The sequence below is a fragment of the Notolepis coatsorum genome, assembly GCF_963971535.1.
Source record: "Notolepis coatsorum genome assembly, chromosome: 8".
NCBI classification, from domain to species: domain Eukaryota; kingdom Metazoa; phylum Chordata; class Actinopteri; order Aulopiformes; family Paralepididae; genus Notolepis; species Notolepis coatsorum.
Genome location: NC_140172.1, coordinates 87144138 through 87159020, shown reverse-complemented (window position 1 = coordinate 87159020; position 14883 = coordinate 87144138). Strand labels below are relative to the sequence as shown.

The 14883-nt window shown below is 44.7% G+C and overlaps 1 protein-coding gene across 1 annotated transcript in view; it reads left to right on the top strand.

Annotated features, from left to right (window-relative positions):
* The window catches only part of ltn1 (listerin E3 ubiquitin protein ligase 1), a 206501-nt gene that overhangs the window by 31480 nt on the left and 160138 nt on the right, over positions 1-14883 (top strand). The window contains exons 8-9 of the mRNA XM_084320815.1: positions 9371-9561; positions 13228-13375. Of these exons, the coding sequence (XP_084176941.1) occupies positions 9371-9561; positions 13228-13375 (339 nt within the window). The remainder of the gene's footprint in view (positions 1-9370; positions 9562-13227; positions 13376-14883) is intronic.

Genomic DNA, 14883 nt, shown 5'->3' with positions numbered 1-14883 from the left:
ATATATTATTACCCGGTCCATCTCCAGCTTGTATAATGGTATATACGTCCAAATCATGTTGTTTATCGAGTTATTGGCAATCGATCGCTATGTAGAGTGACGAGCTAGAGTCACGGGACATGTACCGAGTGGCCGGAAGCAATACGGACGTCTAGCAAAACCTCTAATGCGCTTCCTGTTAAGCGCTTGCGCCGATCGGCCACCAGATGGCGCTCCTGAACCGCCAGAGAGCTCAGTGGGTCCTGCTGGTGGATCTCAGGCCAGCGGAGGGACATTATGAATCCGATCGCAGATTTTTGAAATATTGATATAAAGACGACGTACAGCGTCCCCCGGCAACTTTAGCATGGCCAGCAAAGACGTCTAAAGACGGCTCCCGGCAGTCAAAGTGTTAAAGGGGAACTATCTTATAAATGGCCTTTTTCAGTGTTTACCATTGTTTCTTAGCTATGTGGACTTATATTAATAGGATATATGTCTCTAATTCTCATATTGGCGCATTCTTCCAATTCTCTCACAATATTCACCCTCACTGAACTGAGTCATCTGAAAATGTGCATATCTGTGATGTCAGAGATTTCTCAGCTGCATAATAATGTGGCAGTTGATGTGGCAGTTGGCACCAGGCCACACAGTGGTTGACGCCCAGCCTCAAAACGGCTTAAGATCTTGAGGTAGAAAAATGCGGTTTTTAGTACTTGATTAGAAATACAAAACAATGTATTTTTTTTTGAAAAAAACCTAGGTGTTCCATAGACTCACAGGAATTGTGTAAAAGTGCCCAAATAGTGAAAGAAATAGTAAAATAGTTCCCCTTTAACATTTTTTAAATAAACATTATTTTTTTAAATGGCTAAAAGTGTTTTTGTAATTTTGCAACCGTGGGTCTCACAGGGTACTTTTAACCCTGTGAGGCCCAAATAAAAAAGACATTAGCAACTTCAGAGGCCAGAGGGTGAGACCTATAAACACATGAAGGGTGCCGTGACTGAAAAAAAAGGTTGAGAAACGCTGGTATATGGTGTGGCTCTTTGTGGTACCACAGTCATTTTTGTGGCTCTTAGTCTCTGACTGGTTGGCCACCCCTGCTCTAGAAGGAGTCCTACTCTATTGTGTATGTATTCGATTCAATTCGATTATTGAGTGTGTATGGGTTCAGTGCCTCCTCCCCGGAGAGCCCTAAAACCATTTTTTTACATGGCTCAAGGTGCAATATATTCTTTTCAATCTGTACAGCTCGCGTGGGAAGTCTCTCTGGGGATTCCCGTCTCCTTCCTATGGGAGGGTGGTGGGATGTAAAAATGTGAATTTTTTTTACCCCCGGCTGTGTAGACTGGGATATGTTGGTGCTTCCTTCTTTTCTACTAAAAGAGTTGGAATTAGGAAGTATCACACCCCTCTTGTCGTTCCCCTGGGCGCCTTGGGGATTCAATGACAGGTCTAAATAGCCTGTTCATTGATGTGGGTGTGTCCCGACGCACGTATAGTGCTAGCTCGGGGTGTTCTGTAAACAGGCGACTGACTGGCACAAAGGATCAGATTAAACCGAATATATATATTTATTTATTGATATATATTGCATAGTATTTGTATATCGTTTGATATCCCTTGTATATTCCTTGTACATATACACGGAATATCCCTTTAGTCCAGCCCATAATATTTCATTCTCCTATTGGACAGTGGTCCACCGGCGCCAGGGACCGGCCCCCGGAGCCAAGTTCAAAGTCACCGACACGACATGTCTGTACTTTCCCCGGCCCTGCCCAGGGATACGGCGACAGAAATGAGAGTGGCACTATTTGTTCACCGTGCGTATAAATACGGCGCAGGTGAATGTAAAAGCCCCTTAGCCCCTTACCTCCGTACCCTTCGTCCTTTTAGTATGTTACCCACTAAGTGAAGCCTCACCCACGATACAACGTGCGGTGAAGTATGGCCTGTTTGGCCTCAGAATAGAGCATCGAGACCGCGTGCGAATTAGTAACTGAATTGTCAGAGTTTGGCGCTATACCGTCGAGTGCGACATATTTCTATTGAGTCTTTAATAGTCTATTTGTGTATAGTGTATCGTGCTATAGTGACCAGCATCTCCAACGCTTTCTCGTATTAGCTAGAGTTCTTATCCAGGCTGGGCCGACCGCATGGCGTTTTCACCCGAGGAGACCTAGGCGAGAACCGTATGGACATGTACACTGGATTAATCTACCCGACGACTACATAGCCCTTTGCGGCTGGAATATATTTGCTTTGGTCCTATGATTTATGGAGCGGATAATCGCCGACGCCTGCACGTGTTGGATTTACCCCGAGAGGAGTCAAGTCGAGTCGGCGCTCAGAGAGCCTGAGGCCGCCTAGCTTTCTTCACTGTAGAGCTACAGTCTACAAGAGAACCAAGCTGTATTCGTCTGTGGATCAAGAGACTACTCCACCGGCTTCTGTACCTGAAGTCTCCCTAGTCATCGTTGACCAGACGTCCTACTACCGACAGATCTTCTACCCCCTTGCTGGCTTACAACCAGTGGGAACCCTTTCCAGTATCTCTCGCTATTACTAGTGCACCATAGATATAATTCCCTAAGATTCAGGTTGTATAATTACCTCCTGCGTAACCAGAGAATGGACATTCGTTATTGATTTGCCTACGCATACTCCTTTGCCTTACAAGTGCATTCAAAGAATAATGTAAAGTATCCTATGTACCTTTTGCTCCATTAAATACTTGATTAATACCTTTGACTGGAACCGATTTCATTGTGGGAAGTGTTCATCATATTCATATATCGTGTACTGTATGGCCAGTAATTAAAGTACATAAAGCGGTAGTGGTTTAATGATACCATACTTATCAATACAGTCAGGGAATTGTACCCCTCAGTTACACCTTGGTTGCTTGAGGTTAAAACAGCGTTTTTATAAAGCAACTGGGATGGAGGTTTTTCCTCTTCCGACGACCAAATCCGACGACCTGGTTTGGTTATCGACGGATTCTCGTTCATATCTGGGGGATGATGACGGAATGGATCTGAACATATGTAGAGGGGTCTCACGCCCTGGGGGTGGGCCACCGGGCGCGGTTCGCCCGAACGTCTGGGTGGCGCCTTCTTTTCATGTTTAAGATCAACCCGCATATCTGCCCCTTCTCCTGGAGTAGGCATGTCGGCGTGGTTAGGGCACGGGACTGGTTCTGGTCACGCTGGTCCGGATCAGTTGAACCCGTTGTCCGCCGGGGATGCAGATCTGCTGTTCTGGTACCCTGAGGGACTTGGGCTTTTTTTAGGGGGAAAAATGCCAGGTCGGTCCGGGTGTCACAGGGTTAAGCGCTATGGAGACCCTGGTTGGGTAAATTTTTTACTCAGCACTGTCGTAATGGCTTACGGCCATGCCAACCTGTACACGCTCGATCTCGTCATATCTCGGCCGCTACACAGGTTGGTCCTGGTTGCTTATAGCTTATCCGCAACAGTAAGTTACTTCCGGGGTAGGCCTGATTGGCCCCGACAGGCACGTGACGCGCAACTTTCTCTGCCGCGTGGCACGCTCCGCGGAGCCGAGCGGCAGAGCTTGCGGAATTACGTAACCGTCCAAATACGCCATGACTTTCATTCGGCGCTTCAGCTCACCTGGCAGAGCAGCGGTCCTGCGATCCGTTGTTGGTGAGTTCGAATCCCATCAAATCTTTTTTTTTAACGTGATTTTTTTTTTAACGTGTATTCTTTCGCCGGTTAAGGTTAGGCATGGTTAAGGTTAAGGTTAAGGGTAGGCATTGTTTCGGAGTTGGTTAAGGTTAGAACGGTTAAGTTTAGGCGCTGTTAAGGAGCTGGTTAAGGTTAGAGTTTGTCTTATAGAATGGCAATATTCTTTCTATGGTTAAGGTTAGGCATGGTTAAGGTTAAGGTTAAGGTTAGGCATTGTTTCGGAGTTGGTTAAGGTTAGAACGGTTAAGTTTAGGCGCTGTTAAGGAGCTGGTTAAGGTTAGAGTTTGTGTTAGAGAATGGCAATAGACAGCCTATTTCCGCGCGACAGCTCTCAGCAGCCTCGTTGCGCGTCCTGAGTTTGCCGCGTCACGTGCCTGTCGGGGCCAATCAGGCCTACCCCGGAAGTCACTTACTGTTGCGGAACAGTTACAGGCGGTCCTGGTTAGTACTTGGTTGGGAGCAGGGTTAGAAATTAAATTTTTTTTTCAAGGGCTTTTTTTGCCCCCCTTAATTGATTTTCGGGGGCTTTTTTTTGTATTTCGGGGGCACTGAATTTTTATGATGAAAATTAACATAAGGATTATAAAACATTGTTGACACTTTTTTTTACAGTCTTCGTCCCTATGTTTGATAATGTAATGTTAATGTCTCCATATATAGGGCTCTACGCTAACCTTTTTACCAAGGAGCACATGTGCTCCTAAATAAAATGTTAATAAATAAAATCTAAATAAAAATTTAGGGGCACACAAAGAAATTTAGGAGCACAGTGAAAATTGTTCAAGTAACACAGAGTTTATTAACTATTTATCTCATGCATTATTATACTGTGCGTGTGCACACTATGAATTGAAAATGGGGGACCCTGATGTAAACAAGACGAAAGTCTTTCTCTGGTCTGCATCCCCTTAACTTGTGTGTATTGAGCTGTACTGTATTGTACCCATTCTGCAATCTGTTAATAAAGTTTTCAATCAATCAAACGCAAAGGATATCGGTTGTCAAGCTGCTTTTGTATGTTGTAGTGTTGTTATGATACCAACATTTTGACTTTGATACAGATAGGAAAGGTAATGGAATAAATTATTAGATGACAGAACATTGAAAATTCTTTATACAATTATTTAATTCATTATGAAATAGAAATTCCGTTTTTGGGTGGAACGTTTGTTGCAAGGAGGGAGGAGGCGGGGACCGCTGCGTGTTACACACAACACGGAGAAATGGTCTAGCTGCTTCGGTGCGTCGTTAACGTTAACGTCGGAAGAAATTCCCCACTAAGCCCTAAATTCAGAGCAGAGCAGTATCCTAATGACTTTTATGCTTCAGTCGATAAGGTGTTTTGCGAATTCTGTCAACATACCGTGGGGACTGGACCCGCAAAAACACGTGCGAATATCACTTCAAAAGCCATGTCAGCCGGATTCCTCTCTTTCTCCTCGTCTCTCTTTTGCTCAAAATAAAAATGAATGGGCTTCATGGCTGGCTGATTTTTTTGCGTTGTCTGATTCTGAATGTATAACTTGCCTAAGCCGGTACCGTGACTTTGTTTTCGGGCGCTACTGTGATTGGACGTTTATGCGCCTTGTGTAATGTGGGACTATTATAACAGCGGAGCTGTTTTGTAATCGTCACTCGTCTCGAGTAAATGATTTTTCCGGGTGGCGCGCACACACATATTATTAGGGCCAAATACAAGGGAAATGCTCGCACTGTAGATCATATATATAATTTTATATATATAATTAGTAAACTGTCGGGGGCATTTTCTGCCCCCCTTAACTGATATTCGGGGGCATTTTGTCCATTTTCAAGGGCATTTTGCCCCGAGCCCCCGTTAATTTCGAACCCTGGTTGGGAGACCGCCTGGGAATACCAAGTACGGTGTGCTTGGGGCTGGTTCTCCATTCTTTTTCGCTCCTCTCTCACGCATGGCGAAGAGGGGCCTGTTGGGGTGGTCTTTGACCTCTGGTGACCCTGTGCTTCCCGTATCGCCGGGCCCGGTCCGAAGTCATGTTTCGTCGACCCGTAGGCCTGGGTTAACCCTTTTTTGAAAACTGAAACACTTGTACTGCGGTATAGCCGGTGTATACCCGCAGGTGTGTTTTGGAGTTTTTTTCTTGAGGGGTTATAGGAACAACCACCGCATTGGGTAACACCAAGGTGGTTGATTCCCTGGTGTGTTGGAGCAGTGTCAACTCCCGGGTTCACCGGTTGAGGGTGCCCCTGCACGTTCATGACGTCTGCCAATCGTGTCAGCCTTCTCTGCCTCAACCCTCTGGGTGGGGGCTTTTTAAATGGAGGCTTGGTCATGCAACAACGCCAGCTTACGCCCCTTCCGCCGGTGCAGCTGTGTTCAGCTGTCCCCTCTGGTGCCTGTCTCGTCCGCAGTCTCCAGGCTAGGGTTAACAGCCTGTTGCCTGGTTTTTCCCCAGTGCGCTGCCTGCTTCCGTTGGTTAACCTTTTTTGTGTGCTTACGGCCATGCTGACTGCCTGTTCTGCAGGGTCAGTGTGCCAGGCGGTGTACTATTGGGGGGACAGGGCCCGCTCGGCTGAGGGGCCTTTGTCCGAATACGCTGGCGATGTGGGGGGCGGGGTCACAAGTGCCCACCTGGTGGGGTCTTGAAGCTGGCATCATGGACTTCTCCAGGCCCCCGTTCCATGGGGTCCAGTCCCTTTGGTGGGTCTGGGTCTTCCTTCGCGCTCCGCTGCTACGGCCTTGCCACAGGGTTGGGTTTGCCCTTGACCCCGTGATTCTGGGGGCAGTAACGAGGTTGTTCCCTCCGTTCCCGGGTGGCATGCGGGTTGTGCGTGTGTGTAGTCGTGGGGTCAAGTCACGGTCTGCTCACCCTTGAGTTGCTTGAGTGCCTCTTTGCACGGTCGCGTCTGTCGCCCTCCCGTGAAGCCCCCAATAGGGGGGGTGCCCTCCATTAGGGTGGGTCGGGGGGGCTCGGCCCTCCCTGTTCTGATGGTTGTGGGGGGCTTTCAGCGGGGTGTATTTGTCGGCCGATGGCTCTCGCTCGGCCTCCCTTGTGCAGAGAGTGACGCCGAGCGAGAGCTATACGATACAGAACGTTAGGTTATGACTATAACCAAGTTCTGTTAGTATAGTGACGCTCGGCGTCCGACGCCGCTGCAGCCCTTGATCTCGCCTTGTGGTGAAAGCTTGGGAAGGAGGCGAGTGGGTGGCCCCACCCCTGCTTATATGGGTAAGCTGATAGGGGTGTGGTCAGACAAATATTGGGATTAAAGGTACATTGTGGTCTTTATTCAGTGCGCGCGCACGTGTGCGAGGACAGTGCAGAGAGTGACGCCGAGCGTCACTATACTAACAGAACTTGGTTATAGTCATAACCTAACGTTAATTTTTATAGTGTAACGTTACCTGAAGGAGAGAGAGCGAGAGACTGAGACTTGTTATGCGCGACGCTAGTCAGTCTCTGAATGGATTTGGTAGGTTTTTTCTGCGTCTCCGTAGACCGTGCCGCACCACCGTTTTAAAGTCTTAGTGAAGATTTATTTATATGAAAACCGATATATAATTTTGCTAGCTCGCCAACGTTACTGTGATTAAAGCAAACTTTAATAAAAAAATATATTGGCGGCTGGATGGCGTAGCGGAGATTGCGCTCGTCACCAATCCAAGAGACTCCGATCTCGACTCCCCGAGTACAATAATTAAAACACAGTAGGAATCAGTATAGGTTACAATACACTAAAATACATACAAATAAATACATTAAAATACAATCCCTCAGTTAAAATGGTCGCACACTTGACCATCTTTCAACCATGATTTTAAGTTAGTTTTAAATGAGATGTAACTTTGATACTCCCTGAGCCGTGTTGGCAGACTGTTCCAGGTGTGGGCTGCTCTCACGGAAAAGGCTGTCTGACTAAAAGCAGACCTCCTGTTTGGGACTACACAGTCCCCTCTGACTACAGACCTGGTATATCTATCAGCAGATGCTTTCTGTTTTATGAAAGTACAGAGGGGGGGAGGAGCCAAGCCATGTAGGATTTTATAGGTAAGGCAGGCATCTTTGAATTTGACAAGATTGTCCCAGCTCAGTAGGTTCTGGTTTGCTATGCTATAACAATGGTGGTGGCTGTTTGTTTTCCTGTCCAGAACTTTCACAGCCTGATGGTAAACTACCTGTACAGATCGTAATGTTGTACAGGAGGCTTGTGTCCAGCTAGTCAGACAGTATGTTAAGTGTGACATAATAATGGCATTAAAATACAGTGCTGCTGCTGTTTACCTGTCCATGTGTGTTGATGTACCTGTGCAGAGATTTAATTCAGATACAATTTAACACAAACTGTTCCAAATATATTGAATGTTTCTTGGCATATTTTCACACCGCCAACAAAGTACTGGGTCCATGTCCGTTGTCTCTTGTTCGGAATGGATTTGGTGCCAGCTGTCATTTCAGCCCGTCTCCGTCATCGAAACTTGAGACCGAAAGTACTTAGCCACTCCCCTTTGACAAAACTGTAGTTTTTTTCACACAGCGTGGGAAGAAATACAGCCGGACTATCTAACAATAATGAATATATTTACAAGTTTACAAAAAAAAATAGTATACGTTTTGTAAATAAAGAGACGGATGGAGAATATTTCAAAGCACTCAAAATGTACAATATCTAAATTTCAACCTATTTCTTAGAGATCGCGGGCTCCTTAACACATTGAGTGCCATGCCCCTTCCGGGAAGTGCATCTGGCCTTGCCGCCCATTAACCCCATGTAAATGCGCACCTTGTTTGTAGAGCTAAACCTATATTTTATATTATAGCTATGGGTCTAATAACGCTGTCGATTGTCAGTGAGTTGCTTCCAGTCAACGTGCAAAAAACTGATAATTTTTTCATCCGTACATTTCCGTTTATACCGTTTAGAATATGAATATATTTTGGGTGCTTCTGACGCGAAAACTGTGTTTTTGTGAAATTCAATAAACACGTTAGATTATCATTATTATCCTTCCTCGTGCATACATGAAATGTGCCCTGGAGCGCGGCCCTCCCCTCCTGCACCCAACGGTAAAAAGCCACACACATAAAACACAGATAGCTTCAATCGTGGTAGAAAAAATATCAGATCAACGCAAGATTTTATATATAGAGTCCTTACCTGGTCTCTGATGTAATGCAAAAAAGATAATCCAATTATCTGATCGCCATTCCAGTTATCCACAGCGATCCCGTCTCTGACGTTATTGGGCATTGCACATGAACGGGCGGGCGGGGTCAGTTGTCCAAGCCATCCCTACAAGCGCGTGTTTTGCCGGAGTGTTTAGGACCCGCCCCCACGCCGCAGCTCGGTAGAGAAAAGAAACTGCAATAACGGCCGAAGGCGTTAGAGGGCGGTATAAGATCGTCTGCCAGCTCAGACACATTCAGAACAGTATGCACAAGGTGCCCCGCTGAATTATGAATGGCAATAGCGATTAAAAGAAATACTGTGAGAAAAACGTTGTTCTACGTTTCCGGCACTCAACCGTCGGGCGACAGAAACGTAGTTCTACGTGAACAGCACCCAATGTGTTAACAAGGCGGGTTAGATGGTGATGAGTCACATATGGTATTGATTTGATTATTGGAAAGGTGATTTTTGTCAATCATAATATAGTCATAATCAGCTCTTCTGTCTGTCTGTTGTAATTCCAGGACTGTTGGTCACATGTTAATGCAAAGAAGGGCTTTTTACCCAAACTGTGGATCGTTCTGAGGGAGGGGGGGAGGGGCATGGCTACTGCGCTGCACCCCAACATGATGCCCCTCCTCAGCAAGTTGCCCCAGGAAGTCACAGAGCCGGCACTGGAGTTCTACACCGCCTTCTTCACATCACTCATACAGGGGTAAGAAAAATGCTGACATACTTATTATGTCGCATATCTCTTCACCATAGCCTTTTAACCTCTTAACAGGCGCCCCCAAAAGTGGATTTTTTTTTTACTTGAACTTGAGGACTGCATACTTTTTGCAAACCAAAATACTATACTTTATACTTATAGCACATGCATGAGCCTGGTCTCTTTTGAAAGATAACATTTTGAAGTGTCTGATACAATAAAGAAAATCACTTTTAGTGCTAATGAAATAGAGTAACATAGGTCTGAACTTTGTTACTCACGTTTTTCTGTAGTAGTTGCAATATCCAAAAGTATATTTCCCAAAAAAAAATTATGGCTGAAAAAACACACTGGGTCCATAGCCTGAAGTCTTGTGTAGTACATCTCCAAATTTCATGGAGAAAAAAAAAGGTCTGCAGGCTTCCATTTTCTCATAGACTCCAATGCATTCGGCACATTTTTTACTTCCTGTTTTTGCTTGTGACTTTTCACCTAGATCCCTGATTTGCGCATCCCCACGTGGGGTATCCTTGGAAAGCCACACTCATTGGTTACCCTGTCCAATAATTTTCGAGATCGCCAAATGATTGACGGAGCTAGAGCGTCGGGAGTGGCATTTGAAACAATTTAAAGTCTGCTAAAGACTATGTGAGGCGCACGCCTCACATATCGGCATGTAACTTGAGTGTCGCCTGAAACGGCAATCGACAGGCAACAAATAGGGCTTTAATTCGATATATATATATATATTGTATTAAAAAATATGCACACCCGAGCCGCTAGAGGTTACCACATTCTGCCACTTAGACTCATTACATCCACACTGTGATTATTGTACTGTACATGAGTATTAGTAGTAGTATGAAAATTAGGTATATTGTTATGTAAATGTTTTACTGCAGTGAAGCACTGGGCTGCAATTGTTGTATGAAAGGTGCTATACAAATAACGATTATTATTATTATTATTATTATTATTATTATTATTATTATTATTATTATTATTATTATTATTATTATTATTATTATTATTATTATTATTATTATTATTATTATTATTAATATTATTATTATGTCTTGTGATAAAAACACTTTTGTGTTTAACCTCTTAACTGCACTACGCTGCACTACGAGGGCCATTTCATGTATGCACGAGGAAGGACAATAATGATGATCTAGCGTTGATTTCAGGAAGATTCGATAATCAGACGAAAAATTACAACGTGTTTTGTGTATTCCACTAAAGGGCTATTATCGCGTCTTTCTCTGAAATTACTAGAAATCACCAAAACTAGGGATGTCCCGATTACGTTTTTTTGCTCCCGATCCGATCCCGATCATGTGATTTTGAGTATCTACCGATACCGATCTTTCCCGATCCAATCAAATTATTATTATTTTTTTTTTATCCTTTTTTTTTTAATTCAACAAACATGAACATGTTCACGTCTTAAACTCATACTGAGGCCTTAGTTTTGTTTTTAAATTGCATATCATCATTAATTTATATATTGTCACACAGAGCAGAAGAATTTTGCCAAAACAAACCAATAGCTGCAGAACGGCAGACCAGCCACACTCTCAGACCCAAACGCATTTCCTTTGATTTAATTATACATCAAATGATTTATGTCAAGGATTGCAATGCCTCGCTTGAATGAAGTTAACTTTTCACCTGGATAACGTCAACATTCAGGGTGAATGTAATGTGAGAAATTGGGATTTAAAAAAAATAAAAAATAAATAAATAAAATTTGGGTCTGAGAGTGTGGCTGGTCTGCCGTTCTGCAGCTTGATACTATTGGTTTGTTTTGGCAAAATTCTTCTGCTCTGTGTGACAATAAATAAATTAATGGTGATATGCAATTTAAAACCAAAACGAAGGCCTCAGTATGAGTTTAAGACGTGAACATGGTCATGTTTGTTGAATAAAAAAAAAAAGCAAAAGAGCGGAGCGGGCGGTTTTGACGTGAGCGACGGAGTGGGTTTTAAAATGGGTCGGCGCGATGTCCGGAGCGAGATTTCTCCTCCGCTCCAATCCACTCCGGGCCGCTCACAGTGGTTTAACACTGATGTTATACATGTAGTACAATGCCAAAGCAACAGATGGCGATGTACAAACATGAAGGCCATTTTCAACCAATGAGAAGGGTGAACCGTCACTCACATCCTGTTAGAAAAAGTATATGACGCCATTGTTGTTGTCGTTAGCTTACATGCTAACGTTAACTCTTTCAGTGCCACTCACGAGATTTCTCGTGTTTTTTTTATAGGTGGTTGCTAGCCACTCACGAGATTTCTCGGATTTTAATTTTTTTTTTGCGATCTGAAAAATTATTGCATCACCCGAGCCTACCCGAGTATAGCCGAGGGGCGCCGACGATCACTGTGGAAAAAAGCGCCCCCTGTCGTCTCCCAGATGACATAAGTGATTTTGGAATGGACTCAATGAAAATATATGGGGAAAAAAATCCGGTACTCCACATTTTCCAGTTCACTGATCCAGCCGGGGTTACTAGAGTTCATTCTGGAGCCTCAGATCCCCGCGGATCATGGAGTTCTACTGTATCGCGTTGGATCCATACACGTATCGATTTTTTTGAATGGTGATCAGGAATTGGAATATACCAGTTGGATACCATCTGATGTCAGGTAAGGACTCTATGTTATCAGTGGTAGGATAATCAGAGTAAGTTTGATGAAGTTATAAGCTGTTTTGTGAAATGTCTTCTTTCGGTTTCACTGTAAAAGTCCGTGAGCAAATCAACGGAGCGATTATCAGTGCGCGGCCATAATGTGCGTGCGTGCACGTATAATATTGATCATCTAGCGTTTATTTGAAAACGATTCATAAAAAGGCCAACGAATATCAACGTTGTGGAATATTCCACTAAAAGACGATTTTCATAGAATGCTCCAGAATGAGCTGTTTTTTATATCAAAACGGGGGCTTTTCTAACTGCTCTGAAACGGCAACGACGCGATAAAAAAACTATCTGCCTTCACAGCACTGACTGGAAAATAGTCTTTGATAATGCGATGGGCAGATTAGACACATAGCCATAATTTAAAACATAGATTAGGCGATATTAACGTTAACATTGGCGCCGATGGTGGCATTCAAGCGGTAAAACGGAAAACCAGGCGTGGCGCTGAAAGTGTTAATGGCAGCGACCATAGCATTGTGGCTAGGCTAGCTATCATCGCTTAGTAGAGCTATAAACAACGTTATTTAACATTGCAGAATGGGTACAATTACAATACGGCTCAATACAAACAATTGTTAGGGGGCCCAGGGGGTGTAGACTGTTGTAGATTGGTCAAATCAAGCAAATTTACATCATGCTCCAAAAAAAAAAAAAATCTGCCGAGCGATGTGGAGTGGGGACCGGGGAGCGCTCGATTCAAGGTGAGCGAGCGGAGAGCGACTTGGGGGCGGGGTCAACATGAGCGATTAGCGGAGCGGAACAAGCCGTCTAGAGCGAAGAGCGGATTTCTCGCCCGCGCCGATCCGCTCACGGGCCCTGACACACACACACACACAGAAAGGGAGAATGCGATGTATCGTCCCACCCCTACTGACTTACTGACTGTTTTCAGGTTGTCCAGCGAGCACGCGGCAGTCAGTCCTTCAGAAAGCGTCACTGTAGTGACCACTGTGATCTGTTTTCAGGTTGTCCAGCGAGCGCACGGCGGTCAGTCCTTCAGAAAACGTTGCTGTAGTGACCGCTGTGATCGAGTGCCTGAGGTTCACCGTCCTGCACAACGCAGGAGCGGAAGATGAGCAGAGGAAGGTCCGGATCATGCTGCTCTCACAGCAGGTGAGACCAGACACACAGTGATCCTAACTCTTTCAAACAGCAGGTGAGACCAGACACACACTGATCCTGACGCTTTCAAACAGCAGACCAGACACTGATCCTAACTCTTTCAAACAGCAGGTGAGACCAGACACACACTGATCCTGATGCTTTCAAACAGCAGACCAGACACTTATCCTAACACTTTCAAACAGCATGTGAGACCAGGCACACACTGATCCTGACGCTTTCAAACAGGGCGGAACAGCGGTGCGGTGGTTGGTACAGTTGCAAGTTAACATACTGGATTTATTTAGTGTTAACCACTTAAGCATCTGTCAAAAATGGGGCTGTTTTCTTTTTTTCTTTTGACGATTGCATACCCAAAGTAATTTGTGACTTATAGCACATGCATGAGTCTGGTCTCTTTTGAAATGTAACATTCTGAAGTTTCTTACACAATTAACACTTTTGAGTGCCAGCAGGGGGCGCACGATTTAGCCCTTGATTGCCAACGCTCTATTCAATGAGAGGGCAAGCACATTTGCGAACGCATAAACTATATATATATATATTTTTTTTGTATCTACTTTTTCTCCTCCTTTTTTCTGTGATTTTTCTCCCCATCCCAATTTACCTCTCGTGCCAATTCTCCCTCCCCTGTCCTGATCGTTGCTCGCATATGCCCCCCACTGGCCGGTTGTAGGGAGGATGGAAGCCTTGCATCACATGTCCCCTCCGATACATGTGGAGGCAGCCTGCCACATCTTTTCACCTGCCAGCGCGGACTCTCATTTGGCGAGGAGTAACGTGTAGGAGGCTCACACTGCCCCCGCCATTCTCCTGACTTTGCTGTGCAGGCGCCCCAACCGACCTGTAGGAGTCGCTGTTCACAACGACCAGACTACCACCCTTCGACTTCCCACCCGCTAACTTTTGACGCCAATTGAGTTAGTATGACGGCCGGCCCAAGCCGGAGGCAACACCGACAGCCGGATTCGAACCCGGTGTCTCTTGCGTTGGTGACGAGTGCAATGTCCGCTGCGCCACCCAGCCGCCATAAACTATATATTAAATTATGGCTATGTGTCTAATACGCCCGTCGCTTATCAATGACTTGCTTGCAGTCAACATTGTCGAAACGGATAGTTTTTTTTATCCGTTTTATACCATTTTGAAAAACGTTAGTTTTGGGAAATTTTCAGAAAAAAGGTGATTCTGCAGGAATTGCCCTTTACTGGAATACACAAAAAACTGTAATTTTTCTGCCTATTTATGAATCGTTTTCAAATAAACGCTAGATTATCGATAGTATATGTGTACTTATGCACGCTAGAGAAGCGGGCTGAAAAATCGATTATCTTATTTCCTGATCAGCACACACACACACATACACACATATGGGACACGTTGATATATCTGTGAAAAAAGCTCTGATTATCCCAAGACTGGTCAAATAGATTCCTTACCTCAGATCAGATGTCCAAAAAGATTATTCCAATTCCTGATCGCCATTCCAAATATCGATC